At 34.8% G+C, this 18249-nt stretch overlaps 1 protein-coding gene across 2 annotated transcripts in view; it reads right to left on the bottom strand.

Annotated features, from left to right (window-relative positions):
- The window catches only part of LOC149778455 (gem-associated protein 4-like), an 81670-nt gene that overhangs the window by 24635 nt on the left and 38786 nt on the right, over positions 1-18249 (bottom strand). For both annotated transcript variants that reach the window (XM_089939293.1, XM_089939294.1), the window contains exons 9-11: positions 17882-18046; positions 15010-15394; positions 1994-2085 (exon numbers count right to left, since the gene is read on the bottom strand). In XM_089939293.1, the coding sequence (XP_089795419.1) occupies positions 1994-2085; positions 15010-15394; positions 17882-18046 (642 nt within the window). The remainder of the gene's footprint in view (positions 1-1993; positions 2086-15009; positions 15395-17881; positions 18047-18249) is intronic.

Raw genomic sequence — 18249 nt, 5'->3', positions numbered from 1 at the left:
TCAGAAGAGCATCATGTATATAATTATAGAGATGACCTAAAGACTAGATTAATAAAGAAATCTTACCTGCATAGATCAAAGCTAGGCAAAAAGTAAACAGCAATATTATATGAGTTTTCTATCTCACAAACCAGAACTGCACCTATTTAAATTCAGCTATAGCAATGTGAGAAGACACAATCAGTAACCATGCATACCTGCTGTATTCCCAGACAGCACTGGTGGGTTTGTGAGACTAAAAAAGTGAGTTTTGAGTTACCAAGTGGGATTCAGTGCATGTGACCAAAATATGCTATTTTGTCTAATTGAGAATAAGTTAACTTTTCATATAAGCCTATAGAAAATGAATGGAAATTCAAATCATAATAAAAGAAATAAACTTATCTGTCTTGTTCAAAGCATTTAAAACACTTTTTTTTAAAAAATGGTTTGAAGACTTAGTATTGTCAAATATCTTCGCCATATACTTATGTGTAAGAACTCACATAATCACTACCAAACTGACATTATATAAAAACATGCACCAAGTTTCTGTCTTTAAAATCCATTGGATGGCAAAATATAGGCTTAATTAGATAAGTCTTTGCTACCCTCAATAATTCAATAGGGAGTTTGAAGGTAATGCAAGTGTCATTAGTGTCCATCACTACACTCAGTCAAGACTGGATGATACTGGTGGATTCTCTGAGCAAATTCTGGTCAGAACCAAGTTGTTCTGACTGACCATAATGCCAGCATTGCCAAAATTGTATCTGATGCAGTCTGGTCATGAGATATGCTTGTCTTTATAGAAAAAAAAGAAGGAATATACATCACATTTGGGACTTACTATTTCATTGGGGAAGGGTGAGGGGGGGTTATGTTTTAAAGTTTAATGGGGGCTTTACAGGTAATAAAGCTGTAATAAACACGTTTGTCCAGTATGGGTGGTAATGCTTTATCAACACAAAACAACTGTGTAAACATAAGCTTGTTCTTATTATTGTATTTCAAACAATCTATTTCATGGCTGAAAGAATCCTGAAATAGCATAGGTCAATTAATAGTTAGTATTTTTAACAGGATTAAGAAAAGAAATAATAACAAAGAGAACTCTCTGTTGAAAGTTACATAAAGATGGTGTATGAGAGATCCCCTACACACAGAAATGACATATGTTGACATTTTGTGCAAATAATTAAATGCACCCACCCCCTTTGCTGGCATTCCTCACAAAGTAAAACTCCAACAAACAATTCTGAAATTAATTTTTGCTGGATTTTCCTTGTTTTGCCAATGGCTAAGTGTTTCCTGAATTGCCTTAAAAAATGAATCTCAACTGAACACTATTCCGACAACTGAAAAAATTATGTTTGCATTTTATATATGGAGTAAAATCTTACTTCAAAGAAATGTTGCTGTTATTCACAAACTTCTCAATAATCTTTATTACAGATGGCTTAAACTATTTCATTCAAAGCAATGATATGCAAAACTTTTTTTTCTCATACACGCATCTAGCCTCTTGTTGATTTACCTAGATTGGATTGTTCCCCTTCGTTACCATTACATACACAAATCAGCAAAATGGACTCATCCACCGCAGTCTTCAAATACATCACACTAGCTGTTGTCAGGAAATTAAGTAATATGTGAAATGGTGGTTAATAGCTGATCTCACTGCTTTTAAATTGCCGTTATTTAACTTGCCCCAAGGATAGTTTTATATCATCTGATTCAGGACTGCTTACTGTTTATACACTTTACATGTAACAGACATACTGAAGCATATGTTTTTTTATGGCAGGTATGACCCAAGCAGGTACATACCCAAGTGTGCAAGGATGGCAAAGTGATTACACTAAGAAGACAGAAATTTTGTCTCTACTTGATGTGATAGACATCATCATAATCTAACCATATGTCTGTACTCGACTATACAGACAGCATGAAGTTAATAAATCACTTCACCAATGCTAACCACATAGAAATATAAAGCAAGTAAACTACTCACAGCACATGTGTCACAAAGAATTTTTCTGGCATACACTGTAACTAGCCAATCTAGTCCCTCCAGCCTGCTCCTCAGCCAAATTACTTCTCTCTCTGAAAACAAAAGTACTGCCTACAGATACTATGCTACTGCTTCTGCCTCTGTTTAGAGACTGAAAGATATGTTGCAGATATGATATATAAGAAATTCATATTTACAAAGTATACTGGGAAGTTAAAGGTATCAAATGTCTTCCTATATAATAATAATTTCCTATATTAAATGACATAGTTTGAATGTACTTTAAATTAAGGAGCCTTCTGAAAAAAACTGAATGTATTTACATCCCTACGACATATCAAACTTGTTCTTTCTGCCCACTTGAAACAAAAAACAGATACAGTTTTGTCTGTTTACAGAATATACAAAATCATGTTGACAAAATCTAATTTTAAATAATCTACTGTTTGGTGAATGATTCTGAATTAAAAGCTATCATGTCCCATATAATCTGTAAGGTAATAGATTAGTCCAGCTCCAGTAATTTTTTTTAATAATTATGATTTTTGCTGTATTCCATTTTTTCTGAACTTTAACAAGTTGTTCTCTATGTTTCTCTAAAATATCAATAAAATGTTTTGATGTTTTTTCATACTTTATAACAGATCAAAACGCTTATTTACTATCGTTTCTAATTTCCAGGGATTCCTAAGTGTATCTTTCCAAACCTTTGGTATAACATCAAGAATTCCAAGATTCCATTCGCCAAAATTATGACTAATAATACAAGAATGCCAGCTTTTCTGGTATACTTTTTATACCACAATGACATACATAAAATAGCTTCTGGGGTTATAGTGGAGCATTCATCCAATTCTAACTATATAAGAAATATACTCAATCAAAATCTTATAGGACACACGGTACTAATTATACGGAAGAACTGTGAACCAGTCTAGAAATGGGTGAAGAAATGATAGAGTATTTACAGGTTTGGTGGTCCATAATTGGTTAATAATGAAAATTAAAATTTTAGGAAAAATATCTTTTGAGAGCTTGTCCTATATGTAATGTAAAAAAAATATTGACAAATTTCTACTGATGCAATTTTAGCATTTTTACAGGCTTGACTCAGGAGTACTCAATACTGAAAGTAGCACCTGATTCATTTGGTGCAGAATCAATAACACGTGTTTCATGCACATGTATGTAAACAAATTGCCGCGGGTCATATGGTGTTCTCCACACATAAGCTTGCACCAAGGTTAGATGTGCACGAAAAATTATAGGTGTCATTATCAGCACCCATAAATTTTAAGTTATTGAATTTTGAATATGACAGTGTTTCCATATGTTTACCATTGGAGTGGAATTAGTACCGTGAGTCCTATATGCGACCTATACCATAATAGGAGTTTGTTGTTTCCATGGTTACCACGTGCATCCAGGGTATCAATTTGGTGGTTTTTACATATGACAGTGATAATGGAGTCTTTTTATCATGGTTTGCATGTGATTTTGGAGAAAAATTCTATACAAAAGACAGATGGGGATGGTTTTATACACTGGAGAGTGGAAGTATATAGCTCAGGCCATAGGGAAAAGAGCACAGTATGGCCTGATGGCAGAATTTCATATGATGGTACCCATAGATTGGCCTGTATGGTTAAATACCATTTAACACATGCAATAATTCCCCAAAATGGGGTGGGGTGGGGTAGATTTTATATGTAAGCCACTTATGTCACAATCACTTATGTATCAGTACTGATCATTTAACTTTAGAGACACACTCAGCAGATCAAAGCAGAGAACATTGTAAAAATAAGGACTGTGCACAAAACTGCACATGCTGCATTGCCTCAACCTGTAAATTGAATTATTATATGTCGAGTCACATTGAATATCAATTATACCGGTCTTATTTCTTATCCTAGAATTAAACTCCTTGACACCTATTCTATGTTCAGCATGTTTCTCATATTGGTACATTACAGTTTTGGGCAAACAGTATTGGAACTTTTCTGCATTCCTTTTGTTGAGGGAGCAGGGAGGGACATTTTCACTTAAAATAATAGTTTTCAACCCTTCATTCCCAATATAAGTCTGCAAAAGTCCTATCTGTATTGCATTCTTTACACAGGCAGTTTTTCTTCCCCAACCTCCCTTCATACAGTTGAAACATTCTTGATGTATAACTGCATGGTGAACATACTGCTCTCTCCCACCAAACCAGATCTCTTTTTTCTTCATGTACCAAGTCCCATGATAGAAAACCTTTATACTCAGGGTGTTGCAACTTGTGGTCTCAGAACACATTATTCCAAATCTCAGCATTTGATTACTGCGTGCACTAAGTGATATGGGTTTTCTTCACCATATATGTTGTTGTGAATAAATGAAAACAAGCTTCATGTCAGAAATATGGTTTCATATTTGAAACAAGAGCTATTTATTAAACCTACATTGCTCTGTTCTTACCATCAAGTAATAGTAAGGAATCATTTAGCTGTAAATTAGAGCTTGCTATTTGGTTTGCCAATTCAAGGTGTATTACCTCCCCTTTGACTGTAATTGAGTGATTGCAATGTTTGCTTTGTTTCTCTTTTGTTCAATAATGTATGCATTTTTTCAGCTTTATATTAAAAAGTAAGTAATTTAACACTGCTTATAGTGGAAAGTAGCCACAGTAATGATTTTGAGACTTTTTCTTAACTTTTTATGAGCTTTGGGTAAATGTAGGTATATGTTTATGTATTAGGCAACTTCAATATGCAATTCAATTCTATTACTTAAATTTAACAAGTAGTGTATTCAGTGACAATTTTTATCAGTGTCTGCATATTGCATAGAGACATGAACTTGTCTTGGCATAGCAAAGTTTTTCACACATTTCTCCACCTCCAGCATACTTAATAGCTTGAGTCATAACAGTTTGTGCATACACTTTCTGTCTCCAACATCAATGTCAGCATTATAGGAACTTTGGATAGCTTTTTCAAATTTGTCTCTTGCTGTCCTTATGTAACATACCTCATGCTGATGTGTTATTTGGGTTGATACACATTCCCTCCACCCCCGTTGTGGGGAACATTACCAGGCTTGAAGAAATTACTCTGTCTATTCTTTGCTTATTCACCCTTCCCCATAGTTTTATACTAAAAAGTAGCACTATGTTATTTAATTATTCAGTATAATAAAGCTTATGGAACTCTTCCTTGGCTTTTATACCTTTTTATTAACATTTGGGGGTCATGAATCACATGTGATGATAGTTTAAATAAGTTTGGAATGTCAGCATCTCTTGATGCTTCATGGGTGTGTGTATATGTTTTAGTCACAAAAGGGCAATGGCCTCTTATCATTTTGACCTGTCATGTGGCACACTTATTTGTTTTGTTTGATTGATGTGAATAGGGATGCACTGTATCTTATTTCTGTGAGAGTCAGCAAGAAAAGAAATGCAATTTTGAAATTTAAAACATTTAAAACTTGTCTTATAGCCAGTGAGAGATGAAAATACAATGCGTCATGTAATTTGATACCCTATGATGTCATACTTGCTGATGTCAGCATGCTTGTGTTTCTTTTGTGTAGCATGCATGCCATAGAAAGATAACATGAAGATACAAAGGCAGAAAACAATTATTTTAATAACAAGAATAAGCCATTAATAAGTACAATACAACACAGCAACATGTGATGCGGATGCAATTTAACTATAGATATTGGTATCACATAAAATGCTATTGCACTATTATCCATGCACAAGCATGGCCAATTCTTTCTTACAATTATGCCCTAATATCAAGGAGTAAAATACAACTTTTTCAAAAAAAATTAAATCTGGTTATAGGACACACGGTACTAATTATACGGAAGAACTGTGAACCAGTCTAGAAATGGGTGAAGAAATGATAGAGTATTTACAGGTTTGGTGGTCCATAATTGGTTAATAATGAAAATTAAAATTTTAGGAAAAATATCTTTTGAGAGCTTGTCCTATATGTAATGTAAAAAAAATATTGACAAATTTCTACTGATGCAATTTTAGCATTTTTACAGGCTTGACTCAGGAGTACTCAATACTGAAAGTAGCACCTGATTCATTTGGTGCAGAATCAATAACACGTGTTTCATGCACATGTATGTAAACAAATTGCCGCGGGTCATATGGTGTTCTCCACACATAAGCTTGCACCAAGGTTAGATGTGCACGAAAAATTATAGGTGTCATTATCAGCACCCATAAATTTTAAGTTATTGAATTTTGAATATGACAGTGTTTCCATATGTTTACCATTGGAGTGGAATTAGTACCGTGAGTCCTATAAATTCATTTGAGATCTTTTGGCTGCATTCCTTCTTTAAGGAGAAAATTTGAACACATCTATATTTTTTATTACATGTGCACTGGTTTGGTTTGGTGTTTGGTCTTTTACAGCACAGCAACAGCAGATTATTTAGTGCCCAGGTAACTGGAAAAAAGTGCCCTGCCCATAGACACTATTCTACATCCCCAAGCTTGGACCGCTCTGGTGGCCTAGTGGTTAGAACATCCACCTTGGATGTGGGAGGTAGTGGGTTCGATCCCCCGCCGCGTCATACCAAAGACTTACAAAAATGATACTAACAGCTGCCTCGCTTGGCACACAGCATTAGGAGGTTAGTGTTAGGACTGGTTGGCATGGTGTCAGGATAATGTGTCTGGGTGGACATCATTCTACATATCTGTAACATGATGCCCCAGTGGTAGGCTAGGCATCACTATAAACTGCCACACTGCAGACATTGTAGCGATATGACTGAAGAACTGTATAAGCTACCTTAAAAATCCAAATCACACACACACACACACACACACACACACACACACACACACATCCCACTCAGCCAGAAAATGCAATTGAATGATTTTTAAAAGAATTTTAAAGGTTTTCAGTGATGGTAGCCATATCTGATGGCCGATCAGCATCATTTATAAAATCTGATATGCCTTCAAGTCAAGATACTTTCCGTTAATTTCATCAAAATATCTGTTGAGGCAGTTTTAAGAAGTAATTTTAAAGTTAGTCTATTTTCAGTGATAGTTGCCATATTTGATGCATATTTGATACATACAGGTTTGAAAGGCCTTTATGATAGAATGCTATCTGCTAAATTCGGTTGAAACTGGTCTAGTGGGTTTAGAGAGATTAGAATTAAAATTAGCTAAATATTTAGTAAATTATGTTTCTCTAACAATTTTTACCCATTACCTCCCCTTACCACCATATGACTCCTAAAGAGAATATTCTTGGGTGAAGAAACTTGGGCTGAGAAAAAAACAGAACAAGTGTCAAGATATTTATTAATATCAAGAGATAAAGTCCAATCAACACTGGAATCATTTAGTTTTTTACTTAATTATTTGGATATCAAGCCTTAACAAAAAGTTCCATCAAAATGAGTAGCAAATCTACCAATTACAACATAGGCATGTTTTCCAGCAGAATACACTGCTTCCAATAGTTTAGTCAATTAAGAAGACAAAGTCATTTTTTGTTAGGTGGTTTTAAAGATGTTCTTGTCACTCCATACAAATTATTAATTAAATGTATCTCATTCTTCTTTCAAGAGATATTCCTTGCTCTATGGCATTTTATTTGTCTATTTAGAATTTGATGTCTCTACTGTTTTCTTTATCTATTTAGATGGCCAATTTGATGTTCTTGTTGTAGGATATGTTGTTTGTCTACTCAGACAGGGAAGTTGATGTCCTTGTTGTTTTCTGTGTTTGTTGAGATTAGAATTTGTTGCTCTGAATGGTATTTTGTCAGTTTAGATAGGGCATTTGACATCATTGTTGCTTTGTCTAATTAGTTGTGGAGTTTGATGTCCTTGTTGAATGGTCTTTTATTGGCCTATTTAGGTGGGGAATTTTATGTTCTTTTTTGTGACAATATTGGGTGGCATTTTTCTTTCATTAGCTTAGATTGTTTAAAATTAAACCTCAAACTGATATTGTGATGAATAAAGCTAATTTCACCTGTACATATTCTTCACAGCCATTATATTGTTTCATTAAACAAGTAAATATAAATCCTTTATTGAAATAACATTAACTGTGAATTTATTTAATTTTATGCAAAAATTACAGTTTACGGCATACAACATTTTTTCATGCAAAAATCAAACTATCCGTATACCATCACTGATTTATTAATGTCATATCCATAGACCCTTAAAAATCAAATTATCCAGATAGCATCATTGACTTATTAATGTCATATCCATATACCATCATTGATTTATTAATGTCATATCCATATACCATCATTGATTTATTAATGTCATATCCATATACAGTGGAACCCCACTATAACGCGCCCCGCCATAACGCGAATTCAGATATAATGCGGTCGTAGCACGGCTCCCGAAATTTCGTATATTCATTCACACATGGAGAAAAAAAATTTGGAGAAAAGTAAAAAAAACAAAACAAGAAATTAACTTCATTTTGGGCATGAGATTAGTTGTGACTTTTAAAATAATATGATCGTGGCATGGTTCCTGAAATTTGAAATTCATTTACGTGTATTTTTATCGGACCGTGAAAATATTTGTTTAACGTACAAGAAATAGTGTGTAAAACGTTTATTATAATTTGGTGGAAGAATTCGCGTATGACTTTTAATAATAAACGATCGGAACTTAACAATTTATCCAGGTTCTTTAAGTGATTTTGGAGAAGTGATCGTGTATGAATTCTAAAATAATACGATATATATAACGTACGAGAAATAGTGTGTACAACGCTTGGCTTCTGAAATTTATCAATTTGAACAGGTTGTGGTGAAGCTCCATATTCTACTCTAGAAGAGAAAACTGGTTTCATTAGGTTTTTGAATTGTTAAGCCGAAGTAAACATTATCGGAAATGTTACTTATTACGGATCCATGAGTAAAGCCAGTAAATCGCCTTTGTGATTGTCTTCCATGAAATCTGTATACAGTCGTTGCTCAAACAATAGCCGACATGGGCTTCTTATTTAACTGCAATCACAGCCAAGCAGCAGACAAAGCTGTGGTTGATACAAGAGTCGTACAATTTAATAAACATCAAAGGACGAAAGCCGCCAACATGTATGCTGTGCTTGGCGGTGTGATCAAACAAACAGTTGAAAGTAAATAATATCCACTTTATTATCTGTAAATTAAAAGGGTATGAAATTGTACATCCGTTCAGCTTAATTTTGTTTTATATAAAAAGTGATTCGTAACCATTGCAGGCCTTCATTACTTAGTTATCGAGCTTTATCTGTGTACGTTGTTTGCTTATATAAAAAAATATTTTACTGTTATGGAAAAGCAAGTTCAAAAACGCAAGTCATTTTCTGCTAAAGAGAAACTGTATGCCCTAGATCAACTAAAGAAGGGCAAACAACAAACTCAGCTTGCCAGAGATCTAGGAATCAGCGAGTCCACTTTGCGAGGGTGGAAAACAGATGAAGGAAAGCTCCGTAGTCTACCCAACATTCTTGAAGAGGAAACTGGTTTACAGCGTAAAAGGGTTAAGTTAGCTAATGACAATGTCCTAGATTCAGCTTTGTACCAATGGTTTGTACAAGCTCGCTCAGAAGGTGTTCCAATTTCTGGCCCAATTCTGAAAGCCCAAGCAGAGAAATTTGATCGCCATATCAATGGAGATGATTCCAAATTTAAGGCGAGTAATGGCTGGCTAGACAGATTCAAGAAAAGGCACGCTATCAGCCAAGTTCTTGTGTCTGGGGAAATCCGCTCCGCTGACAAAGAGGCTGCCAATTCCTACCTGATTGGGCTTAAAAAGTTGCTGGAGGACGGTTGCTACACAGCCGACCAAGTTTACAACTGCGATGAGACTGGTTTATGTTATAAAATGTTACCCGATCGCACCCTTGCAACCAAGACTGACAGTCACAAACGAGAAGGTTTCAAGAAGAGGAAGGACAGAGCGACTCTCTTATTTTGTGTTAACAAGTCTGGCAGCCACAAAGTCAGACCTCTGATGATTGGAAAATCGAAAGCTCCCAGATGTTTTCATCATGTAAATATGAAGGCACTTCCATTTCAGTACACTAACAGCAAGAATGCTTGGATGAATAGCTCCATATTTGACAACTGGTTTCACAAAACAGATGTTCGGGCTCATTTACGAAAACTCAAGCTGGAGGAAAAAGCTCTCCTCCTGCTGGATAATTGCCCTGCCCACCCCCCAGCGGAAAATCTTGTCAGCAGTGATGGCAAGATCAAAGTTTCGTACCTCCCGAAAAACACTACGTCAGAAATCCAGCCACTTGACCAAGGCATAATTTCCGTATTTAAACAAAATTATCGCCGTGAAATGATAAAGGTAATGGTAGCAGATAATAACACATCCATCGACACATCATTGGCATTACTCAACTTAAAAGAAGTATGTCACCTTGGAGGTAAAGCCTGGGATGCTATCACTGCACGCTGCATTGAACGATGCTGGATAAAGGGTCTTGGGCCAGCTTTTACGCCCTCGACACAAAATGATAGTGACGATGAGCTTGAATTTACAGGATTCACTGAAGACGACGTATGTTTAGCAGAAGAAGCACTCAAAAAATACGAGCACAGTCATCATGATATCCTTAACTGGTATTCAGTAGATGACATCTGCCCTATATACGAACACATATCAGATGACGAAATTGTTACAAATGTCAGCAGGAAGAATGAAGCTGCACAATCAGAACCTGAAACCAGTGACGATAATGATAACGATGACGATGGCACCCCAACTCCCCCACCAAAAGTGTCTGAAGCAGTAGTACATTTAGAAGCAAGTTTAAGGTGGCTGGAAACACAAGATGTTGACAGCGTCAAAGTCCTTCAATTAAGAAACATTCTTGACTTTGCTAGAACCCAACAGTTCGCGGCAAAGAAGCAAACAACATTGGACATATTTTTCAAGAAATGATGAAATTTAAATTTGGAACCACACTGACTTTGCACTTTGCGCAACGATTAATTTAGCAGTTTTCACATGTTTCTTTTGATGTTCACAAAATCTGAAATAAAAGTTATTTGCACGCTGAAATCATGTGTTGATTGTTAATTATTCTTGCAGTTGTCGCATATGACAAAATTTTAGCGGTATGAAATTTGTACAGACACCGTATGTAGACCCGGGAATAGCTGCATGCAATGACCGTACGATATCAGACGGCAAGTAAATGGTTTCAATATTTTGTTCATCCTATATTTTACACGACGAATTCAGACTATTATAAAATTATTGAATATTTTAAATCTGTACGATTTTCAATGAAATTACATCCATTATGGATGAACTGCATGCCACGACGGCACGGTAGCATACGGTGTTGATACACTTTTCATGATATAGCGATAGTCTGGTATTATCGGTCAATCTGTATTATCGTTCAAACAAATAAAAATTAGTAAATGTTTTTAATGCACAGTAATAACCTATAAATATATTAGCCATTGATTATTTTGAATATATCTTAATTAATGCATTCCAGTTAATATTCATCTGATGATAAGCCGACTTTTGATCATTGTACATGTATACACGTATATGTTCTCGGAAAAAAAGTTAAATATTGTAAAACCCCGCATTAACGCGACCCCGCTTTTAATGCGATCCGATTTTATGGACCCCGATCATCGCGTTATAGCGGGGTTCCACTGTACCATCATTGATTTATTAATGTCATATCCATAGACCCTAAATTGTCATTAAAATTGTATTGAAAGGTATGTAAGACAAAATGTTTCAAACATTCCAGTTGTTGGATATTCATTACTGGATGCAGAAATTCCAGATTTAATGTATTTGTGACATAATGTTTTCACTATTTGATTTGGAACAGTTCAGTAGACACAATGTATTCATTATTTGATTTGGAACAGTACAGTAGACATAATGTATTCTCTATTTGATTTTGGAACAGTACATTAGACATAATGCATTCATTGTTTGATTTGGAACAGTACAGTAGACATAATGTTTTCACTATTTGATTTGGAACAGTACAGTAAACATAATGTTATTCATTATTTGATTTGGAACAGTACAGTAGACATAATGTTTTCACTATCTGATTTGGAACAGTACAGTAGACATAATGTTTTTACTATTTGATTTGGAACAGTACAGTAGACATAATGTTTTTACTATTTGATTTGGAACAGTACAGTAGACATAATGTTTTCACTATTTGATTTGGAACAGTACAGCAGACATAATGTTTTCACTATTTGATTTGGAACAGTACAGCAGACATAATGTTTTCACTATTTGATTTGGAACAGTACAGTAGATATAATGTTTTCACTATTTGATTTGGAACAGTACAGTAGACATAAACAAATGTTCTTCAGAGTCAGAACTGCATCAGATAATAAAAAACATTAGCTTGTTGGAGCTATTTTACCACACACACAAAAAAAAACTGGTTGGAGAACTTTCTGTCAGTTGGAAAGAGGCTGGCAAATATCCACATTCTTCTTTAAACAGAGGTTTGTTATTTACATGTTAACTTTAAATCACACTTGTCACTGGCAGATGTCCATGTTACAGGACAAACCCCTGTCCCCGTGTCCATTGAATGATACCCTTAATTTAATTTGTAATAAGCCTCTATGTGGTAAATTGGCCATATTCAAACAGATGTTACCTTTTCTCCCCAATGCCACTTGGGCAATCGATTCAAAAATGGCTGCCAAAATATTGATAATGTTGTACTATAAGTTCACATTTGTCACTGTCATTGGGTGGGGGCACTAATACAGGTCCCCTTCCCCCTCAGAGCCCTCCATCCATTTATTGATATTGCTACTTTTGTTTGTAATGAGTCCCTTTGAGGTAAATCAGCCATATTTGGACAACCTTTTTTCCCAATGCCCCTTGGGGAACTGATTTGAAAAATGGCCAACAAATGTTGATAGTAATAGTAAAACAAATTCAGTTCTAGACACTGGGGTAAGGAAAATTCCCCCATCTTATCCACTCAGCAAAGAGAATACTGTGCAATAATTTCATTGGCTTACTTGGACCAATCAGAATCACATAAAGTGATAAGTTAACATGTTCTCATATAAAAATTATTAAACTGCACACATTATATATAAAATGTACCAACTATTTAATAATTATAGTTGCCATATGAACTGAACATAATAAATACTATGCATGGTTATCATATCAGCTGTATTTAAAATATACTATAAATAGTTACCATATCAACATTATATAATACATACAACAGTTACTATATCAACTGTGCATAGAACATACTATAAAAGTTACCATATCAACTGTATGCAGAGCTGCCAACCCTCCAGACTCGCAATTTGTGAAAAGAGGGATAGAAATTAGTGAATTTTGAACACAATTAGTGAAAAATTATACCATGACACAAGCTCCATCCACTTTGATGGTTAGTACTGCATTAGATGAAAATCCCGAAATATAAATAAAACATATTATTTACACTAATTACAAGTAAAAATTTATTTGAAGCCAAATTTACTGATATACACAAACACATGATATGATGCTGTGGTGGACCTGAACTTCCTCAATTGGGCTATAGTAAATTCATTTAAAACAGTTCAGGCTTCTTGCCTGCTGTATAAACTTGGTGACTATAATTGTTGCAAATTTTAAGCACCTACGGAGGCACTAAAGATTGTCTTATTTTTCCTTAGAATAGGAAATACTCTTTCGCTGTCACTATTGCTGATCTCCAACTGAGAAAGGCAAGTTATGTTCAACAAAACTCACCAACAATGCTTCAGCATTGGTAGCTTGCAAAAATATGAACTCAAGCAAATTATGATACATGCTAATCTTTCAATATCTGAAAAATGCCTACATTCGAAAAAGCTGTCTTCATTTGGTGCTTGTTTTAAAAAAGTACAGTTGCTACAAGTATGTACATGTGCCATTTAATTAAAAAAATCAGCTGGGCCCTGGTTTTCTTCATGAGAATTTGTAAAACTTCTGTTCTAAATATAGATTATATACTTTACAATGCTTGCTACAGGACAAACTATAACACTTGAATATAGTTTTATTAACATCCCAACTAGCAATACAGGACCATTATGGGTTTAAGTGTTGTTGTTGTTGTTGTAGGGTTTAACGCCATTTTTCAGCACACGATAGGCTATACATGGCGGCCAGTATTAATAGTGGAGGAAGAACCTGGGAAATCCCCGGAAAGAACCACCAACCCTCGAGAAGCTACTGGCAAGCTTTCTCACATACCCACATTGGCCGAATCCGAGACTCGAACCTACGCAGACAGAGGTGAGATGGCAGTGATCCGTAACGGACAGCGCTTTAGACCACTTGGCCACTCGGGACCCCGGGTATGAGTGACCACTGCTGCTATTCTGACTTGCACTTAATGGAATAAAATTAATTTTATTCATGATTTAAGCCAATTGAGAATTTGTGAATCCATAAATTGCTATCTCGAGTTGTGAAATTCACAACAAAATCATGAGGGTTGGCAGGCCTGTGTATGTAACACATGCTATACATAGTTACAACATAAACTGTACATTATACATACTGTATTTACCATATAAATTGTAGGTAATACATACTATACATAGTTACCATATCAACTGTATTGTACATGATACAAACCATGCATAGTTACCGATATCAATTTTACATAATACATACTATAATTAGCACATCAGTATCAGCACTCTCCTATACATTTGGCAGAGATGTCCAGTTTTGAAGATGATGAAATTATTTTGATAAATTCTAAATTTATGTATCCTAACAAAAGCATATCACTGACATATATAGGGTTCAAATGGAATTTTGCAGTGCATCCCTTCTCAGAAGCAATGTCTTCAAAATTTCATAACATTTTCTTAAGCATATGAGCACGGACAGCAAATTTCAGAACTATCAATAACTATTTAAAACATGTCATGTGTTATGCAGAATGCAATAATTGCATGATTTTTCAAAGCTGAGAACAATTTTATACTGACCTATCAATGGATAGCCGCTGTCAACAATAAGCTGAATCAGTACATGAAGGCAGGACACAGCCAGCCCCTTGAGTGCTACAGCACTAACTGGCAGGCTCTCCACTGCACCTCTCCACACCACCAGGCACTCATGTAACACCTCACAAATGCAAGCCACCATTGCTATTGGCTGAATACTCATCCAGTCAGGTGTGAGCTTTCTTGCACTATAGGATTCCAAGGTAATCCTGAGTAATCTCAATGCAAGACTGCAGGTGACTGGTTGTTCAAGACCATACAGTGAGGCTGAATTTATGTGAGGTAAGACACAATGGCTGAGAAATTCGATTTGGAAAGTGGTTCCGGACTGGCTGGTAGCACTGTCAGGCTGAGCTTGACTAATCCACTTAAAAATAAATGAACTGATAAAAAGTTTTGTTGCCTGAAATGTCTTCATGTTTCACAACATTGGTCACATTAAATATACCATAAATACTACCAGTAACAGAAAAGCTTTTGGACTTGTTCTTGTTTTGCTAGGGTACACGATAACAAATACATATACACTCATATCTACCACACACACAAAAAGCATGTACACGTTTAATATAACTTTAATGAAGTCTTCATGTTCATTTTAGTGCCTTAAATATTTTAAGAATTTGCTAATTTGTCCATAAAATAAAATTGATAAGATGCAGTATTCTCATTACCTGAATCTTCTTTTGAGAACATTCAAACAGTCTGTCAAAATACAATACCAACTCCCATAATGGCTGCCTCCCTCAAACAACAACCTCCATTATACAGTCAGCACTTGTCTCTCCCAAATGTTATTTTTCAAAAATATTTTACTTTTCCTAAAGTTATTTTTTGCATGCATTTCATTAAGTTTTTAAGGTGTACAAATAATTACAGATTCATGAATAATTAAAATTTTCTTCACTAACTAACATCGGCAAAATTGTGATAAGAAAGAAGTTCTCTGTACCAAAAGTTAGAAGAAAAAATATATATGCAATTTTCTTACCTTAATGGTATTAGAAAAATAAAAGACCACATAAAATTGCAGACAATACATTAATCCATAACAATTTCTGGATTACTTCCCTTGGTCAACATGCCAGTGACCTGGAGCCTTTTCTTTGGCAGTAATAACAAGTCTAAATGGAATTGCTGGCATTATAATTAAAGCACATGCCACTTTTGAGCCAGCTCCATTAAATCAAAGCTTTTGATTAGCAAGGGTACTATCAATGGATGTTATCATAAATGTTTATGTTTTCACTTCAAGCAATTTTGATAATTAGGTGTCATTTTCACTAACTCTGTGTAAGACTGAAAAATGTATTTGAACTTAGACAAATACATCAAATCTGCACTAATCACAACTGTAAAACAAAAAAAATGATTTATTACTGTACTAATTAGGGGTTCAAGTGCCTATCACTTGCAAAGAAAATTACATTCTTTTCCTACCTTAAAGCAAACCTTAAATCTAGCCAACAACACAGTCAATACTGACTTGTAAATAGTGGTAATTGCAGAATGTTGGTTCTCTATTGTAGCCAAAGCTCCACGTCTTGTTATTGATACAACTTTTAATATTTCAGAAATCAGCTTTTGGTGGTAATTCTGAACTTTACAAATGCATAATTTAGGACGTTGGCTTTAGTTCTTATACTTTAATGGCACTACCTTATCTTAAAGTTTGCTAATGAATACTAATAGCTACAACCTGTCACAGAATGTCAAGAATTGTCATATGATGGTTTTCAAACAATGGAAATGGAAAACAATGTATAGTGTCTGCACACTATAGCAGGTGTGTTGTATCTAATTATACTATGCATGTAAACCAAAAATGTGTTAAAATGTACAAATTCATAATTGCTTCTATGTGGATACTTTTTATATCATGACAGAAAAGGATAAAATCCACACAACATTAAACAGCACATTAAACTTTAAAAAGCTGATTTCCATAAGAAGCAAAAATATTTCCATCCCACTGATGGCTCGTGAAGAAGGACTGCACTATAGAAAGTTGCTTATTCCTCTTTTAACAAGGTCTCTTCCAGCACTAAGAAACTACTAACACTCTGAAAAATGGTGACCATTGCCTGATATAATCCTGAATTAAAGTTCTGGTCACGGACAAGTCCTTTACAATTTTGTTACACCAAAACCTCTGAGGATGCAATTTGTTTTCTGATTGGCTAAAAATCAAAGGAATATCCATGACATAAATTTGGACTCATTGATGTGATGGTACATCAAGACTCTCCCTATACTACATATTAACAACATTGTACAAAGTGTCAGAATATGAACACCTGCATAATCAAAGTGGTGTTTGTTTTGTCACAAATCAACAACATATAATATAAAACTGTCCACATTGTGTCAAAATTGGAGTACCTGTATAACCACAACAATACTTATATTGTCACAAATCAACAACACATTAAGAACACTTACCAAAGTGTGTCAACATATGAACACTAATATAATCATATCAGTGCTTATATTAACATAAATTTGCAGAATATTAAAAATTTGTCCAAGGTGTGTCAGTATAGGAATATGTGTACCACCATACAAACTGCTTAAATTGTCATGAATCTGCAACATATTAACAAAATTGTCCAAACTGTTTCAGTACAGAATCACCTGTATCATTATGTTTAAACTGTCCTAATCTGGCAACACTTTAAAACTGGCGTGTATGAATATCACACAAATATATATCAGATCTGATAATAAAACATATCCCCAAATTTGTACGAAAAGGAAGACACGCTAATGCATTTTCCTGTTTTCTATGTTATATTCAGTACCTCAGTTTTTATATGCTATATGCAGAAACTGTTTTCTGTATTATATTTGGTACCTCTGACTGTAGTAAAGACTGCAGGAACAAAAGGAACCTCTGATCCTCTGATTTCGATAGAAATGTCTTCACCAGGAAATTCTCCAAGATGAAGGTCAGCAAGGACATGTCTGGGTGGTGACAGGGATGCCTGGTCAGACACAAACTGGGTAACTGCAGCAACAGCTATAAATAAATTGGATGTAAATGTAAGTTTAATAAAGTCAGTTTCTTCTGATTTTAAATTAGCTTGTTCTTAGTTCCTAGTGATGTGTAATGCCCAGAAGGAAAAAAGGATTGTGATATACTGCAATACATCCTTTATTCATTGCAATATGTATAAATATGTATTAGAAACATTCATTTTTACTTATTCTGTTCCTTTAACG

This window comes from Sinohyriopsis cumingii, chromosome 17, assembly GCF_028554795.1.
Source record: "Sinohyriopsis cumingii isolate HCF-2022 chromosome 17, ASM2855479v2, whole genome shotgun sequence".
In the NCBI taxonomy this organism is placed as follows: Eukaryota; Metazoa; Mollusca; class Bivalvia; order Unionida; family Unionidae; genus Sinohyriopsis; species Sinohyriopsis cumingii.
The sequence above is the reverse complement of the archived record's forward strand: the minus strand, read 5'-3'. Positions and strand labels throughout refer to the sequence as shown.